General features: G+C 44.9%; 1 protein-coding gene across 1 annotated transcript in view; it reads left to right on the forward strand.

Annotated features, from left to right (window-relative positions):
* Positions 1-18,801, forward strand: part of PPP3R1 (protein phosphatase 3 regulatory subunit B, alpha) — a 237,969-nt gene that overhangs the window by 60,669 nt on the left and 158,499 nt on the right. Inside the window, 1 exon segment of the mRNA XM_078649398.1 lies at positions 13,257-13,296. Within this exon segment, the coding sequence (XP_078505524.1) occupies positions 13,257-13,296 (40 nt within the window).

Genomic DNA, 18,801 nt, shown 5'->3' on the forward strand with positions numbered 1-18,801 from the left:
CCCAGTCAAGAGATTTGGGTTAAATCCATTGTTCTTTTACCCACTACACCACCCCAGTTTGGACCCAGCCATATGCAAATCAGTCTTGACCGTGTGCCTCACGGGAACAGTCCAGACCGAACTGCCAAGCCAGGTCCTCCCTGGACTGAAACCAAGCATCCTGGGACAGGTTTCGGGGTATGTCGCCCTTCATCAGCCAGGCTAGATTGAATCCAGTGGCACAGTTAGCAAGGGACCTATGTCTGGGCATACCTGTCCCACTTAGAGCGAAAAGTGTAACTGCAAACAATGATGGACGGAATGCTGATTGATTCAAACATTCTCCATTAAGTTTCAGACAGTTGTCCTTCATCCAGATAGCAATCTTACTCATGCAGTTTAGAAACTTGCATCTCATCAATTTTCTCTGAGAAGGAGACCATAAGCTGAGATGTATCAGCTTAAGATACGATTTCAGAGCCATATGTTCTTATAATGGTGGCCAGTGGTGTCCTGTAAACATTGAAGAGGTTCGGGGTAAAGGAGGACTCTTGTGGACTCCGTGATTTATTGAAACTGGGTCTGATTTAAAGGGGGAAAATGGATGGATTGAGTTCTAAGAAAAAGCTGCAACCATTGCAGCAATGTCTCAATTATTTGATAGAAAAGTATGGCATGTGACAGTGTTGAATACTGTGGAGAGATCAAACAGAATGAGATTCACTAGTCTGTCCTCATAAAAGCAGCACCTGATATCGGTGGTTGCGAACAATGCTGGCTTGGTGCTGTGGCAAGCCCTGAAGCCGGACTGAGAGAGAGCTAAAAGACAGTTTAACTCTGCATACGTCTTCAACAGGACATTAGTAAGCTTTTCGAGGACTTTAACTAGATCGGGAATGAGTGATCTGGGTTGGTTGTTTGAAACAACAACAAAAGGGGTAAGCAGAAATATTTTTTATTTTTTTGCAGGTGGGGGGAGTACTTTGTTTCCAAGCTAGCAGGGTTTCTGCATCAGAAAAGGACATATTTAACGAATTCTTCAGAAGGGCACTGAACACATTGGTGTTAGCAGAAATTATATGGGGGAGGTGGGTCATCGGAGGATATTGAGCTTATTGCACAGGCTACAGTTTCCACCTCTGGCACACTAAACTGTTGAAATGTAGCCAGGAAGCATACCCTTGGTGAATGAGGGAAACCATCATAAGAAAGGAATTCTTCTGGTTCGTGGTCCCTTCATCAGCAAGGCTACTATTGTTTCCAGGCCCAATGGCTCACATAAAATGAACCTTAATTGGCACCGAGTTGGTTTGAATCATTCTTGCAAATGAGGTCTCAGGCGGCAGTCCTTCTTCGGCCTTTCCAGTCTGTCCGCTGAAATTGTTGAAAAAGAACCTCTTGTGCTTCTGGATTACTGTAACTGTTTATACACTTCCCAGTGTATATGCAGCCCTTGGCACAAAATGTCACCCAGGCTTACATTAGGGCTCCCCATCCCCCCAAAAAGATCAACCGAATATCTCATTCAATTAATCGGCACTGGCTCTCTAACAGTAAATGCTGAACCTTTAACACGTTCTATTATTAACATAAAATGGTGCATAGGGTAGGACCATCAAATTATTTGACTGACTTGTTCTCAAAATACTGCCCGGTTAGGCAACTTGGCTTTTTTTTATGGTTCTGCTTGTTACTGTACCAAAGTCCCACAGAAAGGACACAGGAAGTTGAGAGTTCACCATTATTATGGCCCAGAGTAGGAACAACCTGCTACTAATCTCCAGACTGAATCCGGCTATCTTCGCTTCCTATTTGTTTCTGCCCTCTTGCGTAGTGCCAGGACGCCTTATGGCACTCGGGTGCTTTACAATACTAAAACACAAACCTTTTGTAAACAACTAACTAAATTGTAATGTACTAACTAATTTTAGACACGTTTCTATGTTTTGACTTCGAGAAGAAGATAAATGAGAAGTCCCAGATCAGTTTATTGTGTATGTCAATGACCTCCATCTACTTGGCAATTTACCTGTTGTGGTTTGACTTGAACATCAAGAATGCTACAACTAAAGTTCTTGATGACCAACAGCACATCCTAGATGAGAGATGTGTTTATGCCTTCTCATTTGCCCTTTGCTGCTTAAAATGCAGCATAAGGCACTGTCGACCAACACAGACTGTTCACCATGTTGGGAACTTAGAATGGGGTTTTCACAACCAAGCCAATCTGGTAAATGCATTTCTAACACTGATACCAAAGAATGCCCCTGAAGGCTGTGTTAATTAGCTCAAACATTGGTTAAGCTAGATCTTTTCCATAAGTTTAGTTTTGGCGCCAAAGCGAATTGACATTCCTCAATATACTGGTGACGCACAGCTTGACCTAAAAACAAAATCATTTAGTGTCACGCTGACTCTCAGGTCTTGTCTTGTGAAACTCCCAACAGTGTATGTCTTAAACATCTGGATGCTGAATCATATGAAAATGAAGCTGTACCTCATCACCGCTCATAACCTGATGCTGATTAAGTAAAACAAAATGACTCAGATAAATAGCTTATACCTAATCTGAATTTTATGTGCATTTTCCTGGCACCCTCGAACTCCCTCTGTCCCTTACTCAACTAAAAAAAAACAGCCCTTTTGCTAATTAGTAATTATATATTCTCTGGACTTAAATAGTTATACTGGCAGATGACCCCAATCCTCCCTCCAGTTAAAAGCTGTTTTTTTTTCTATTCATCATCCAGACTTCTCATCACTGAGGAGTTTTGACAACATCTTCCTGCTCCTTAGAGAATATCAGTTTCTTTATCTTTAAAGCTGCCCATCTGAAAAATCCTCTGTGCGGAATCTGCCTCTTGAGGCCTCCAAAATTGTGAATATCCCAAGCCCTGAAGCGGTCGTTCATTTGGGTGGCAACCAGACCATGTTGTACATATCTTCACAAATAAGACCGCAATCCTATTTCTGTCGTTTATAAAACTACTTAAAATGTAGTTTTTTCATCTTCATGTAGACTACTTGCGCCCCTCTGAATCTGTGGATTCTCTAAATTGTCTGTTAATTGTTTCAGTTAAAGCATACTCAAACCTCGTAGATGCTATGGAAAACTTAAATGAACTTGGACAATGTTATCACTTGCCACAGGCTTTGGATAACTCCTTCTCATGAAGCTTTTTATGTGATCAGTTATCTTGGCATATTGTAAGTTGTGATGCCAAGATCCTTGTTGAGTTACAGTGCAAACTTACTAGTCTGTAAGGCGGCTTGTACTCTTGCCTGCAAAAGTGGCTCAGCTGAATAATCTTACAATACCGATTGCCCTGTGAAATCAACCACACGTTGCAGTAGCACATAGGCTGGACAAGCCAGTTCTTCCCTGGACTGGTAACAAGCACCCTGGGAACGGTTTCAGGGCAACACTCCTCATCAGCCAGGCTAGCTTGAATCCAGTGGCAAAGTGAGAAAGGAACCACTGTCTGGGCATACCCTGCTTACTTAGGGCAAACATAGCAAACACAAGTAGATGATTGTATTTGCTTTGTTCACCCTATGTTGGCAAAGCATGCCCAGACGTTGGGTCTCTAGCTTACTTTGCCACTAGATTCAAGCTAGCCTGGCTGACCAGTGGTGTAACACAAGCCCCCCAGCCCTGCTGGGCTGGGGGCCCGAGCTGCAGGGGGCCCCCTCAGCACAGTACTCTAGCCTGAGAGATCTTGATAAAATCCAGAGCAGACCCATCCATGTAACTTGCAGGGCCCCATCCTGCCACCCCCCCCCCCCCTCTCAAGTTTCTTTATGCCATAGTGGCTGATGAGTGATGTTACCTTGAAACCGGTCCCTGGATGGTTGTTTCTGGTCCAGGGATGACCTGGCTTTGAAGTTTGGGATGGACTGTTCCCATGAGAAACTGGGGAAGACTGATTTGCATGTGGCTGGGTGTGAACTGGGATGGTAAAGTGAGCTAAAGAATGATGATGGATTCAACCCAGATCTGTGGCTGGGAGTGAGTGTCTGAAAAGTTTCAGCGCTCCAGACATCATCTCCTTGTGTTTGCTTTATTTTTAGGTCTCGTGCGAGACCGCGCATACGCTGTTGCTAGAGATCTATTGTTTCTTTTTACAAAAAACTCTAAAAGGGGGCTTTTAGGCCTCCCATCACTTACCATTGGTTCACCTTGTTGTCCCTCTTATTTTCTTCCCTTTTTTTAGGTCACGGACTCGAAGGCTGCGGTTGCGCAGTCTCGCTCTGAGACTTTGTCTACAGTATGGGGTCTTGAACCCGCCCCTTTTCTCCATTGGCTAGCTTCCTAAACGGAGGCCAGCCATTGGAGGAGAGGGGCGTCACTCCGTTAAAGACAGGATTCGGGGGGGGTTTTTTACTTTCTTTCTGTTTTTTCTCTCCTCTTCCCATTGCCTGGAATTTTACATTCCAGCCAATGGGAAGAGGAGAGAAAGAAAACCACGCCCCCGAATCCGAAAATGACGCTGCTTTCTCCGAGGCATTTCTGCTTCGCCTCGGAGAAAGATGGTGGTGTTTGACTGCCCTCCTGACGGCTTGTTTTCTATGTCCGGAAGCCGGACTGCGAGTGGTCGAGGGATCCATTCGTCTCGAGGAAGGCGGCCGACTGTTTGACGGTCTTCTCGATGACTTTGGCAGGAAAAGGAAGAAGCGAGATGGGGCGGTAGTTTTTGAGGTCGGTGGGGTCGGCAGATGGTTTCTTCAGTAGGGCGCTGAGTTCGGCGTGCTTCCAGCTCTCTGGGAAGGTGGCGGTGTTGAAGGAGGCGTTGATGATGTCCCGTAGATGGGGTGCGATGACGGAGTCGGCCTTGTTGAAGACGTGGTGAGGGCAGGGGTCTGTTGGAGATCCGGAGTGGATGGAGTTCATCGTGCGGATGGTGTCTTCGGTGTTGATCAGGGTCCAGGCGCGGAGGGTGGTGGTGGGGGGGCGTTGGTGCGGTCGTAGGATGCGTCGGCTGTGTGCTGAATCTGTTGTGTATGTCTGCGATCTTGCTGTGGAAGAATGAGGCGAGCGAGTTGCCGAGGTCTTGCGAGGGAGTGATGTCGTTGTTTCCGGCGCTAGGGTTCGAGAGCTCTTTGACGATGTTGAAGAGTTCCTTACTGTTGTGGGCGTTGTTGTCCAGTCGGTTCTTGAATGCGGTTTTCTTGGTGGCGTGGATCAGTTGGTGATGTTTTCGAGTGGCGAGCTTGAGGGTGGTCATGTTGTCTGTAGTAGGGTCTCTGCGCCAGGCTTTCTCGAGGGCTCGGCAGTTCTTCTTGGAGCTCTTGAGTTCGTCGGTGAACCAGGATGCTTTCTTGGAGCCGGGTCTGGCGGGGGGGGGGGGGTTTCAGCAGGGCGAGGTCGTCTGCGCAGTTGCTGATCCACCTGGTTAGGTTGTTGGCGGCTTGGTTGGGGTTCGCTGAGCTGGCGGGGGGGTTCTGGCTCAGGGATGTGGCGAGCTGGTCGGCTGTGATCTTGTTCCAGCTTCTGCGGGGGGCCTGTTGCGGATGGTGGTGGAGCGTGGTCCTTCTGAAGCTGAAGTGGACGCAGCTGTGGTCTGTCCGGTGGAGTGGCTGAAGGAGATGTCCTTGCTGGAGGAGAAGACTGGGTCAAGCGTGTGGCCGGCGTAGTGGGTGGGGGTGGTCACCAGTTGCTTGAGTCAGAGGTTGGCGAGGTCGTCCAGCAGGGTGGTGGTGTTGCGGTCGTTGTTGTTCTCCAGGTGGAAGTTGAGGTCCCCGAGGAGGATGTAGTCAGCGGAGTGGAGGGCGTGCGGGCTGATTAAGTCGGCGACGTCTTCGCTGAATTGTGTGCGTGGTCCCGGGGGTCTGTAGATGAGGGTACCTCTGAGGGTGGTCTTGGGGTCGGTGTGTATCTGGAAGTGGAGGTGTTCGGCGGCGGTGAAGGTGTCGTTGGAGTTGGTCGTGATGCGGATGGTGTTCTTGTGGACGATGGCGATGCCTCCTCCAGTCTGGTTGACGCGGTCCCTCCGGGTGATCTTGTATCCGTCCGGAACGGCGATGGCGATGTCGGGCGCTGAGGAGGCGTTCATCCAGATTTCCGTGAAGAAGGCGACGTCTGGAGCTGTGGTGTCGAGCAGGTTCCAGAGTTCTACGGCATGTCTGTGGACGGAGCGGGTGTTGAGCAGGATGCACTTCAGGTGGTTGCTGCTGGTGTTCGGCTTGGCCGGTGCGGTGCAGGAGAAGTTGCAGGATCGGCAGCAGGAGGGTCCGTGGGTGCGTCGCGGGGTGGCTCGGTAGCATCCAGGGGTCCGCCCGGTGTTGAGTGTGGCGGCGTCGTAGGTCCGGCGGGTGGGCTGGCCTCTGCGGGGGCCAGGGGTCCTGGCGCTGGGCGCGGGCCAGGCGCGGATGGGCGCAGACGGGCTTACCTTTGGCGCGCCTTCGGCGCACAATCGGCGCGCCCGCTGCGCGAGCGTGGGGGCGACGTAAAAAGGTAGCCGGGAGGGAAGGTCAGCTGGGTGGCGGGAGCGGGTCGCCCAATGGGCTCTCGGGGGGGTGGGGGGGGCGGGGCCGCAGGGAGGCAGCGGCGGGAAAGTCTGGTGCAGGCGGGCGGCTCAGCGGCGGCTGGGTCGCCCTAGGCGAGTGCTGGCGAGTGCTGGGGCACAGGAGCAAGGAGGCAGCAGCAGGAGGAGCGAGGGGGCGACCAGGCCTGAGCAAGGCTCAGTGGTCGCTCCCGAGGATGGGAGAAGATCTCCTTAAAAAGGTAGCCGGGAGGGAGGGTCAGCTGGGTGGCGGGAGCAGGTCGCCCAATGGGCTGTCGGGGGGGGGGGGGGGCGGGGCCGCAAGGAGGCAGCGGCGGGAAAGTCTGGTGCGGGCGGCTGGGTCGCCCTAGGCGAGTGCTGGGGCACAGGAACAAGGAGGCAGGCAGCAGGAGGAGCGAGGGGGCGACCAGGCCTAAGCAAGGCTCAGTGGGCCCCTTGCATCCACATTCAATGAAATAAAGCTTTTATAACTAGGAGAGATTGTTTTCTTGTATGTGAACAACTTCCCCATCACTGCAAGCAAAACCATCAGTGCTAGTGTTTTGTTTTCATACTCCGCGCGGTTCTGCCACACTTTATCTTGCACACTTCACGGCACCACACTTCATCACACTTTTAATTTTACAGAGGCTCGGAGCAGCAGAGCTGAGCACAAAATGCAGGAAGTCACCTTGCTTTCTACTCCAGCCACTACAAGCCTCTCCCCTCCGGTACATTATGTAAAAGTACTACAGTTCCCATGCTTTTTTTAATGCTATTTGGCCACTGAATTTAATGCGCTGAGTTCACGGCTCCTATTGCTGCATCACCTTTGCTCGATTGTACTCTGCCTCTAGTCCTGCCGGCAGTTGTCTGTTGTAGTCCTTCCTTTGTTTCTTCAGCCAGGATGTCTTTCTCAGATGTCACTCTTAAGTGGACAAACTGCCCAAGAAGTTAAAGAGGCCAGCTGAGCAAAACCTAAATAAGACACTTTAAATACTGCAAGTATTGCTGCTGTTTCGATGTATACATTGCATGTTCGAAAGGATATATATAATGGTGAGGAACCGGGAAATTTCTGCCAGGGTGTGGTTCCCTTTTGTAAATTCTGGTGGACCAGTTCCAGTTGGTTGTTATGTGAATGCAGTTAGTTGGTTATTTTCTGCGTTAGCACATCCATTTTGCCATCTGGGATAGAGTAATGGATAGCGGTCTATGGAGGTTCCTACTGACCCTGCATGCATTGCCCAGAATGAAACAATAGTTTGACCATAGGCAGGAGCCAGTATGAGACTCCAGTTTTCAAGGCACTACACTACATCTCACTATAAATGCCAGTGTCCCCTAAATAGTGCGTGCACACACACTGTCTGTGTGAGGGTGGCTCTGTGTGAGGGTGGCTCTGTGTGAGGGTGGCTCTGTGTGAGGGTGGCTCTGTGTGAGGGTGGCTCTGTGTGAGGGTGGCTCTGTGTGAGGGTGGCTCTGTGTGAGGGTGGCTCTGTGTGAGGGTGGCTCTGTGTGAGGGTGGCTCTGTGTGGGTGGCTCTATATGTGTGTGTGGGTGGCTCTGTGTGGGTGGCTCTATATGTGTGTGTGGGTGGCTTTGTGTGGGTGGCTCTATATGTGTGTGTGGGTGGCTTTGTGTGGGTGGCTCTGTGTGGGTGCAAATGCAATAGGTCTCGCATTTGCAAGCGATTAAGCTATTGGCATTGTAAATGACAATGCCATTTATTTGTTTTAAAAACCAAAACATAAATAAAAATGTCATGAGCAATGCCAATAGCTCTAACTTTAACAATGCCGAGACCATTGCATTGTAAAGACCATTGCATTGTAAATGCTTGGTGATTGCGTCAGCGCATACTTTATTTAGGCTTCATTTTGACTACCTGTGTTCTTCCTTAGAGCATGGATGGACCATGTACTGATTGCTTTCTTGATTAAATCTCTTGCGTGTTGCTTGCGCTCAGATTGTTGCATTTAGTTTTCTTTTTGCTTTCCAAGACTATTTGAAACCATCAGTTAAGCTCGTGCTTCCTGGTATTTCCAGAGCTGAATACAAACGACTAGCAAGAACGAAACTTTCTGGCATGCAACCAATTTCCGAAAGATTCATTTTGGTCATCTGTCGCTTTTATTGATGATGAAACTGTAAACATGCTCCCTTCATTTAAGACTGTTGCCATACAGTATTGAGTTTTTCCTGAATTAAAGTTGGCTGCTTTGTCACATTAACTTATTTGCTGGTTACCTCTTGTATAATTTAGAGGATGTTTTATTCATCCGCAAACGTACAGGGATTTTCAAAAGGATTATGTTCACCTTCACCTCTAATAACTCCTAAAATCACCGTTATCTCTCTTTACCTCTGCCTAACACCAAACCTTAAATTCAGCCTTCTCTGCCTTTACCTCATCTGCCTCTTAACCCTAAAACTACTGTTAACCTCTACCCACCCTGAAACCCTCAAGTCACCCTCACCTCCCTTTAACTCTATCCACCCCATAACCCTCCCCTTCTTTACCTCAGCCGACCACCAAACCCTAAAGTCACTCTCCTCTCCCTTTTTTATTTCTACCCTCCCACACTTTAAAATAAGCTTTTGCTAACCATCTCATGGTCCCATACATATGCTGTTTGGTCATGAGGCTTCTACTACTCTTACAAAATATCTGTCCTGTGGAACTCCCAACTGGCAAATGTGTTTTACATGTATGACTCGCTTCTCCATAGTGAAAAAATAAATATATATATAATAATTAAAAAAAATTAAAATAAAACGTACCTGTTTACATTGTACATTTTTAGCCCGTTGTTACTTGCAGTGGGGCACCTTATGGTAATCATTAAAATCAATCATGCTCCAGGCTTGTGCCTCTTCTTTCACGACATCCTGTAACAGCCGGTGGGGCACAGCCTTTTTTCTGGACATCTAGATTTGGCAAAACAAATATGCCTGGCTGTTAATGTGCTTATCGTGCATTTAGACCTCATCTGTGCATGCCTATGGTAGCATACATTAACACCTTAGCAGACACACTAGATTTGTTAGTACTTTATGCATACTTTTCTGATAAAGCAATGATTTTGCTGCAATTTTCAGCCATCTTTCTTTCAATCCGGGAACATCAAAGCAATGATTTTGCTGCAATGATCAGCCATCTTTCTTTCAATCCGGGAACATCAAATAAGGAATGGTAACTTATTGATATAAATGTGTTCGTTTTCCCTCTGCTTCAGGTGTTTGTTTCCTAAATTGCACACACTACGTTAAGCAACTTTCTGTACATTGATGACAAAAGTTTGTGATAGACCACGTTAAAATTTCATAGAAGAATCCCTTAATACCCTGTTTGGCAGCCGCTGGTAGTTGAAACCTAATTATCTTGCAGCTTTTGGAAAATGGACAGGATTTGCATGGGTATGCCTCATGCTGGACTTGGTGTGTCTTCTACTTCTAAATGTAGCTTGTGAAATCTCTCTTCTGCACCCTTGGTTCTCTTTAACAGTACTTCCCTGCCCTTTCACATAAATGTGAAATCTGATATTTGCAAAGGGAATCCTTCAAGGGAAGCTCTGCTCTGTTGGCACGTTGTGCAATTTAATACTAGACCACAGGCCTTGTGCTACTAATAGGCACATGATTTGAAAATAAAACTGTATTTTTAAACATTAGTCTGAAATGTGTTTCTCCGTTTTGAATCGTCTAGCAGACATCTGGTAGGTAATGTGAGGACGAAGTAGAATAACGTGGAAAAGGTTACTTTAGTTATAGATAATTTGCAAATGTATTATAAAGAAACCATTTGAAATGTTACGTAATGCAAGTTGACAACAGTGATGTTTTCCCCCAGTATGTATTCATTTGTTTTTGTTTATGCATTGAAATTTTTGGTAGACAAGTGCGTCATACGTGGTTGCAGGCATAATTTCAGTAAGTTTTCATACACTAACTTATTCAGGAAACATAGGAGACCCCCTGAACAAATGATAGCAGATACATGATCAAACTTTATTGATCTGGATTATCCATTCGAAAACCGTAATGCAACAAAGAAAAAAAGAACAAACTTAACTACTAAAGTGTCCTGTCACTGTTTAGCAGTATGTTTTAGCATTGCATGTTAGCCTTTTATTAATTATGTGAAAGTACATGCTATTTCAACGTGTTCCAAAGGGCTTACATAGACCTATCACAATGCTACATAATCAACATGCAGATTAGTGCTAGCTCAATATAGTGTACTATGTACAATGTATAATGTGAGGGGACAAACTCATAACAGAGCATTATGCTGGAAGGAGTGCGCTTATCACAATGGCTCACACAGGTACTTTCAAACCGACCTGATGCATCTTCCTGTGCAATACTGTGCTACCTCTGCAATACTGTGCTACCTCTGCAATCTAGGCGAAGAGATCGTAGATCGTTCAGGGAAGTCTATTATCTGATTTTACTTCTAGGGACATCAGGAACACATCCCAGATCCCTCCCTTTACCTCCTTGGCTGCCTAATTCACACTAATACATAACTTTGACCCAACTCTTCAAGTCCATAATCAGGTGCCTATATCCTAGTGCCGTGATGATTTCCACGCCATGGCTATGCACCTCTTGGCTAGAATGAACACCACATCCACACACTTCAACATGTATTTATTACGTTTTGTTCTGGTCATAACTTTTAATAGGCATGTAAGCGAATCTACAGTAAGTGTTTTACCAGGTACCTCAGTTGTCTCTCACCACTTGATCCAAAAAGATTGAGATCTCTTGGCACGACTATATCGTATGATAAAAATTAGCGACTTTGTCTATGTATTTATGGCAGGTCTTCTTAAGGCACATCAGTGATCTATGAAAACATTGTTTGGTAGAATTTTTTTAAACCACTGTTAAAGAGGTTTTTTTTTGTTTCTTTTAGATGCATACATCTGATTTAATAACCTCATCAATTGGTGTTTCTCATATTTATGGTTGCGTTCATTGTTTTTTTCTCTCATCTGTGTTCTATTCAGAGCGGCGAGTTCAGGAAAGAGGCTTGGTGTTACAGCCATGCCTGCACTATGGTTAAAACTTCATCCTTGGACTTCTACTCAGGTGGTCCACAGCCAAAGTAGCTAACTCAACAGGTCCAAGTTAGTCACCCTCTCTTTAGTGCAAGAGCAGAACAGTTGTATTTATGGTAATGGTTGTGTTACTTTGTAAAGAAAAAGTGCAAACAAACTAAAGTAGTGACAGCAAAGTAAAACACTATTGATCATTACAAAATTATGGTTAGTTAAGAAAACATTAAAAAGAACATGAGACAAAATTTCAACAGACTGTGAATGGTTACTTAGAGGAACATCGCTTAGTGTGCCAGATGCAGGGTACCCAGAAATAAGACCTTGCACAACCGTAGTAATATTGGACCAAATATCAACCCTTGTAGGTAGGTCCTTCAAGTCACTTAATGTTGGCTCCATCGTAAAGACCTATGACTAATTTTCCGTTGAGCTTTTTTGAGTAACTAAGCAGATGCAAAGCTGTGATTTCCAGACCTCAAATCCCCCACTCCACCCCCACCCCTCAATTGACAGTCTGTTAGGAGAACAAAACAATGCTGTAGATCCAGAGGGGATTTCTTTAAAACTCCACCACATAATCGTAACCTGTCTGCATATCTCCTGAAGGGTGGAACATAAAGAAACACATTTGTACATGGTCCAGGTCGGATCTCCACAGCAAGGGCACTTAAACCACGTTTGTGAAATTTGTTTTTACAGTTTGTTGCGTTATTAAGTATGGAGAATGGACAAAAAACATAGATTGCAATATTTAGTGTTAAAGGTGGATTTAGATAAGGCTTTTGTACCACAGTTTAATTCGCGAGATATAGTCTGTTTTCAGTTAGCATAAATTTGTGAAATTAATTTGATAGTAAATATGCAGTGGTAAAGTGTATCTAAAAATGAATTACCAGATGTAGGAAGAGGATCACGAAACTCAAATGTGAAAAGAGGTTTTTCAATTTAATATACTGTAATTCTGTTAATATTTTTGCGATTGAGAATATAATTCTTCAAAAAATCATTATCATTAGCCATAACATCACTCAGTGGGAGAAGGGAACTTAATAGCGGTAAATGATATGCAGGGCCACTGGAATTCTACGATTCTTGCGGGTGCAGCGTTTTCTGAATTACTATAAATTAGCCACATTTGCCACGTAATCCATCATTTACTGGATAATCTACCGATTTTAACAAAAAAATGGTTACAAGCTAGTCCCCTTTGCTGTAAATTATGAGAGAGAACCAGGAAAGCAATTCTGGCCACTTTGCATTTGACTTCTGCTTAACAGCTACTCTAGTTAGCTTAGGCCTTTATTTGAAAATAAGTGGGACAAAATAACAATTGCTCATCGATCGGAGATATACAGGTTGTACTTGAGCCAAATGTTTTACGTCAAGAAGTGAGACCAATTAATGTATTGCCTGTGGTTGACCCCGTCAAGTGGAGATGTTTTACATAGACTTTAATTCTGAATTCTAAGACCTGAGAAATCTGATTTTTAACGGCTCTATTCTACAGGACGTGTTTATCATTGTTTAATGTCTTACTTGGAGCATTTGATATCCGAGGTTTCCTTGTTACACCAGGCTTTCACCTGTAAACTGCCTCATCTAATTGCTTTGCTGTTTTTAAAGGGGTGGTGTAGTTGTAGTCTCAATAAAAATTGGCATTTTGTGTTTTATTGTTTTAACCGTTTTTCTCAGTATACTAAATGTGCCCCGCTTTATTTTATTTCAGGGAAACGAGGCAAGCTACCCCCTGGAAATGTGCTCGCATTGTAAGTTTGAAAGTGCATGTTAAATCTTAACACTTCTATTTTCATGGAAGCATGTAATACTTTTAAAAAAAATTAAGTGCTTCTGAAATAAGTAGGCAATCCAATGTGAATTGTACAGTAAAAGCGGCGTAGCGTTTTTTAAAGGGATATATGCTGACTAATTTCAACCTCAGTCTTTCCGTTTGTGTGTTTACCTTTTGTTTGGGGTTTATTTTCAGTTTTTTTTTGGCTGTCTTTATGGAGTGTAAACCATATACCAACTCGTATATGTATTCTGTGTGCATGGAGAGGAATCTGTCCATGGGTGGATTGAAAGGGGGGTGAACACATGGGTCTTTGACACTTCCTACAACGTATCCTGAAAAATTAGGGCCTGACATGTCAGACTGATTGTGCCACAGTCATGCCAGTAATGTCGAGGCATGTTCATTAAATTAATAAAGAAATGCTTCTTGCAAGAAAAGCATTGCATAAATGATTATTTTTTTGCTGGGGAAATTAGAGCTTAACATTTTTTGAAATGGAGAGTGTTTCACTTGCCATCTTTAGAAGTTGGTTTTAAAATTACTCGGGCAGTAATAAAAAATCTCGTTCAAAATGAGTATTTTAAACTGGGTTATTTTTTTTACACTGGCTCTCCGTTGTACACCATAGGTGTTTATTAAGGCAACCCTTGCTTTATTTCAAAAATGTATTTTTCTCTCCAACTCCCTTCTTCAGCTGTAATAGCAACAAAAGTACTGAATCTTCGTATGACAAATTCCTATTGATGCCAGTAATCGGGACATGGTACTCATGCAGTGGACAGTGTGCATGGAAAATAGATGAATGTTCTGTGTAAATGTTATTCCCTTTTTAGGTCTCGCCTGGAATAAGCATCCGAAGGATGCGTCCAGGCTGGAGACTTAATGTTGCCTGTCTCGGGGGAATGAGGGGCAAAAGGGTGCCACGCGCTTCTCTTGTGCTGGATTTGACTGCGTGCACGCGCACTCACGCATGCGCACATACACTGCCACACGCATACACAGCCACACGCATACACAGGCACATCCTCCCCCCCCCCCCGTCGCCGCCGCACCTACACACACACACACTAGCGCACCTACACGCACACACAGAGACCCCCCACACACACACACAAGCACACCTACATGCACGCACGCACGCACACATAATAATAATAATACCGATATTTATATAGCGCGAACAGCTACCTCGCGTGGAGGTGTCCCGGCGCTGAAAAGAAACCGCAGAACCCAAGAGGAAATGCAGGGAGAGGTGCTAAACTTTCTGCGCAAAGAGCCAGGTCTTTAGGAGTTTCCTAAAGATGGCTTCTGACGAGGCAGATTGGATGGCAGAGGGTAGGGAGTTCCAGAGCTTTGCAGTGCCTACCGAAAACGATCTGCCTCCGAGTCTCGACCTTCTCGCTCGTGGTACGGCCAGTAGGATCTGCGAGTTCGAGCGCAGGTGTCTCTCTTGGTGGTAACGGGGGAGTCGGAGTTTAAGATAATTGGGACAGTTCCCTTTTTGTGCTCTGTACGCTAGGGTGAGCGCTTTGAATTTTACTCTGCTCGCCACTGGGAGCCAGTGCAGCTCGTGAAGATGCGGAGAGATGTGATGTTTAAAAGGCACGTGTTTTATCAATCTCGCAGCCGCATTCTGCACGCTCTGCAGGCGTTGTCAGATATTTCGGGAGGCCAAGATAGAGGCCGTTAGAATAATCCAGTCTGGATGTGACTGTCGCGTGGACCACCGATTTGCGACAGTCAGTTGGTAAAAGAGACATACATACATACAAAGACCCCTCTCCCCCCGCCGCCGCCATCATCGCACACACACACACACACACAAGCGCACCCCCTCCCCCCTAGAACTAAGCCCCACTTACCGCCATTCAGGACTTCTGTAGCCGGGGCTCTCCCTCGGGCATGGGAGCCCCGCTCTCAGGCACTCCGTGGGCGCGTGCGCGGGACTTCCAAAGACGGAAGTCCCCCCCCAAAGGAACTGACTCAAACGCACATGCGCAGTGACCAGACGCTCCAGCAAAAGCAGCTCTGCGCCTCCTCGCACCTGGCCCATACGAAACTTGTTAAGAGTTGCTTCTCAGTCTATAACACTGACCATCTTAGTCCGCCATCTTACTTGGTTCCAACTCCTTCTCCTACCTGGCAGCAGAGTCTTCGTGAGTCAGGCCAGTCTATGACTGAAGGCTGCACTTTTGCTCCCTGCCGAAAAGCGCCTCAGAGCCTCGTCATATATACTAGGCGCTATAAAACTGCCATTACAATGCTATAACACTCATTTATATCTATAGCTAGTTTCTTAGGGAACGCTTTTCCATGTGAGACGAGAATTCTTTCAAAATGTTTCTTTCAGAAAAATATTGACACTCCATTGATTCCAGATCGTGCGTTGATATCGGTCTATTGTGTAGAGCATGCGTGTCGCCTTCTGTCCCCTTTGCAGCACTTTGCCTAATTTCAGCATCTTCGTCTGCTTGGTTGGCAAACCCTTTACATTTCAAAGGTCGGATGTTATTCATGAGCAATACATTAATAGTTCTGAGGGAGCGCCCAGGTTGGCTCCAGTTGTATTTACTCTTATTGCGTTCAAAATTGAATAAAGATGTGATTCTTTGTTAGCAATGACAGCAGAACCGTTCCCAGTCATGTCACATTAGAGGCCCCGAGGGACTAAATCGGTGTGGTGTGAAATGTTGACTGGCGGTATTGTTACTGATGCACATGATCGACGATAAGTTAAGTGAAGAAGGCTTAATGTCTTACTAATGCATTCAGCTATTGAAGCATTAGCATTTGCATTTAATTCTCTAGTCATTTCCACTGGCGTAGCTAGAACCTTTGCCGCCCCGCGACGGCCGCAAGTTAAAGCCGTGGGGAGGTGGGGGGAGAGGATCTCTGCGTGTAAAGGCAGGGGGTGGGGGTGCAACACTCGTGCCGCCTGGAGCAAACCGTAGCCCCATCCTCTCCCCCCCGAGGCCACTGGTCATTTCCATGCAAAAACAATCCATAATCTTGGGTTTTCGTTCTTCGGTTTGTCAACAAGGCTTGTGCTCAGCATTAGAAAGGCTTTTAAAATTTTTTTTTAGCCACCCGTGGATTCTCATTATTGACATGTTTATGCATAGGCTGTTTTATTATTTTTTCCGTCCATTGACTTCCTTATATAAACAATGAATGCTAAAAAATCAACCTCCAGTGCAAGGTGTGCGCTTCTGACTCAACAAATTGACAGTTAATCGTCAGAACCAAATGTCATGTCGGTAACATAGCTCCGTGTAGAACTACATTCGTGATGGAGCTCTGTGGGTTACCCAAAGGTCACAGATCCATCAGTCGCACTCAACCTTTAGTCCTGCTGGTCGACAAAATGAGTCCTATTGAGCTAAGTAATTACTAATCACCTCTAATGATTTTGTGTCAGCACCTTGGTACCAGACACATAGGCGATTGTGCCATACATCTGTAGTACTTAATATGCCAATTTATTATTATTATTGGTTTATAAATAGAGTTTTTGCTGATGGAGCTCAGTAGTTCACTTCTGCTGGTGCGGAGATCCTTGTATAGTTTGCATCTTCCAGGTTGAGTTCCCACTGCATCTGTGTTGCTTACCAGTATGGGCTCTGTTAGTCCTTGTAACAGTGCTTAATTTGAGCTGGTGGTTTCCAGTGCTCGGCACCGGCACTTAATTGCTGGAACCTGCACGTAAATACAACACATATTGCATTAGAAATGCTATAGGTGTCGCATTTGCGAAAGTTATAACTATTAGCATTGTAAATGACATAGCTATTAATTTAGCTATTTTCAAAAACAAAACATAAATAAAAAATTTGTCATTTACAATACCAATAGCTCAAACTTTCCTAATGCGAGACCTATTGCATTGTAAATGTTTGTTAGGTTTGAACTTAACATTGCTCTGTACCATTAATATCAAAGTAATTTGTGTGTTCTCTAAAATGACTTTCAACAAGATCAACGGCTGATCCGTGCAGTTATAAATTGAAAACTACGTTCCTCTGCAGTTGCACTCCTCTTGCTCCCTTTTCTCCTTCACTTCTGTTGGGTAGGTATTTTAAGGGGACACATCCAAGGCCTCACTACTTCTTCTCCCCTCACTTCTTCTGTTAATCCAGGGTATAGATGCCCCTCCACACAGTCACATCAAGGGCCAGCAGTTTGTGGAGGTCACTTTAGTGCAAGTTTTCAGCATTTGCAGGCTTCAGCTGAAGAGAGAAGTAATTTGTACTGCTGCTGTGCAAGCCTATTTTTGTAGATGTTTTCTCATGTTGCTTTCACCATTTCCAGACCAGAAAAAGAGTTTACCTCCTCTGGTCTCATTGCGCCTAGTGCTGCTTCCACCGATCTACCTTGACTGGGCTCTGACCTCACTATTATGACTTCGGGAGCCTACACCAACCTTCAGCCACAGGAGAAAGGGAGAGTGTGGGGAGCATGGGGTTTCGAAAAAAAAGGGGACTGTTCAAACATAGCAATTGTGAACATGCACGTCCCAAAGGGATATACAGTGTGGGTTGAAAGTTATAGAGCAGAAGGGGAATAAAGTGCTGGGAAAGTACATGTTAAGATTCTGTAGTGATAAGTTATGGTGAGTGGTGTCCCACCTAATCATGCACTGTTCACCTGGTGCGATGCACTTTAAGCAATACTCAAAATATTATGCCATATGTTCGTGATAATAATTCTCGCATTTATTCAACAAATCTTTGAAGTAATTTATACAAAAAGCTTATGTATGTTATTGTTTCATCATAACAATTTGCTCATATGCATATACAAATCAATTGTGAAAGCAAAACAATCTATACAACATTTTCACTGTGTTTTACATTTCAAATAATCAACATGAAGCCCAATGCATTTCGGCACGTTAGCTGTGCCTTCATCAGGGGCAGTTCTAAAAAGAAAATGAGAGAATAATATGTGTCAGTGTCTATGTATTTGGAGACATGGGGGATTAAATAGATTGTGATGTTTGGCGTACCTTAATGTTCAACTGCTGGTGACGAACTATCCATGAATACCAACTCTACAAACCCAAAAAATTTTTTTGCAGTGAATAATACTAATGTATGCTCATGGGTTAAATATTGAGCAATAAAGATATCTGTGTGACATACCTGATAATCTGAATGCTGAGGCTGTAATAATAAATAATAATTGTGGTTCAATATAAAAACCATAATACCATCAAGAATATTGCATGAACCATGAGATCAAAAATAGCCCTACCTTATCTTAATGAATATTTGAATTCTACACGAAAAAAACGAAGGCAATGTGTTATTCCCGACTATGAAAATAAATGAATAAAAAAACGTGCACAATATAACGCGCAATGATGGGTAACTGCCACTTTACCTTGCACTGAATAGCGGGTCGTCTATCTCAACGTTCACTGATAACCTGTTTAGTCTTATGCAGAGTGCTGCCGACTGACTCCATTAAAATATCCGGA

The sequence above is a fragment of the Lissotriton helveticus genome, chromosome 6 (assembly GCF_964261635.1).
Source record: "Lissotriton helveticus chromosome 6, aLisHel1.1, whole genome shotgun sequence".
Lineage (NCBI taxonomy): Eukaryota > Metazoa > Chordata > Amphibia > Caudata > Salamandridae > Lissotriton > Lissotriton helveticus.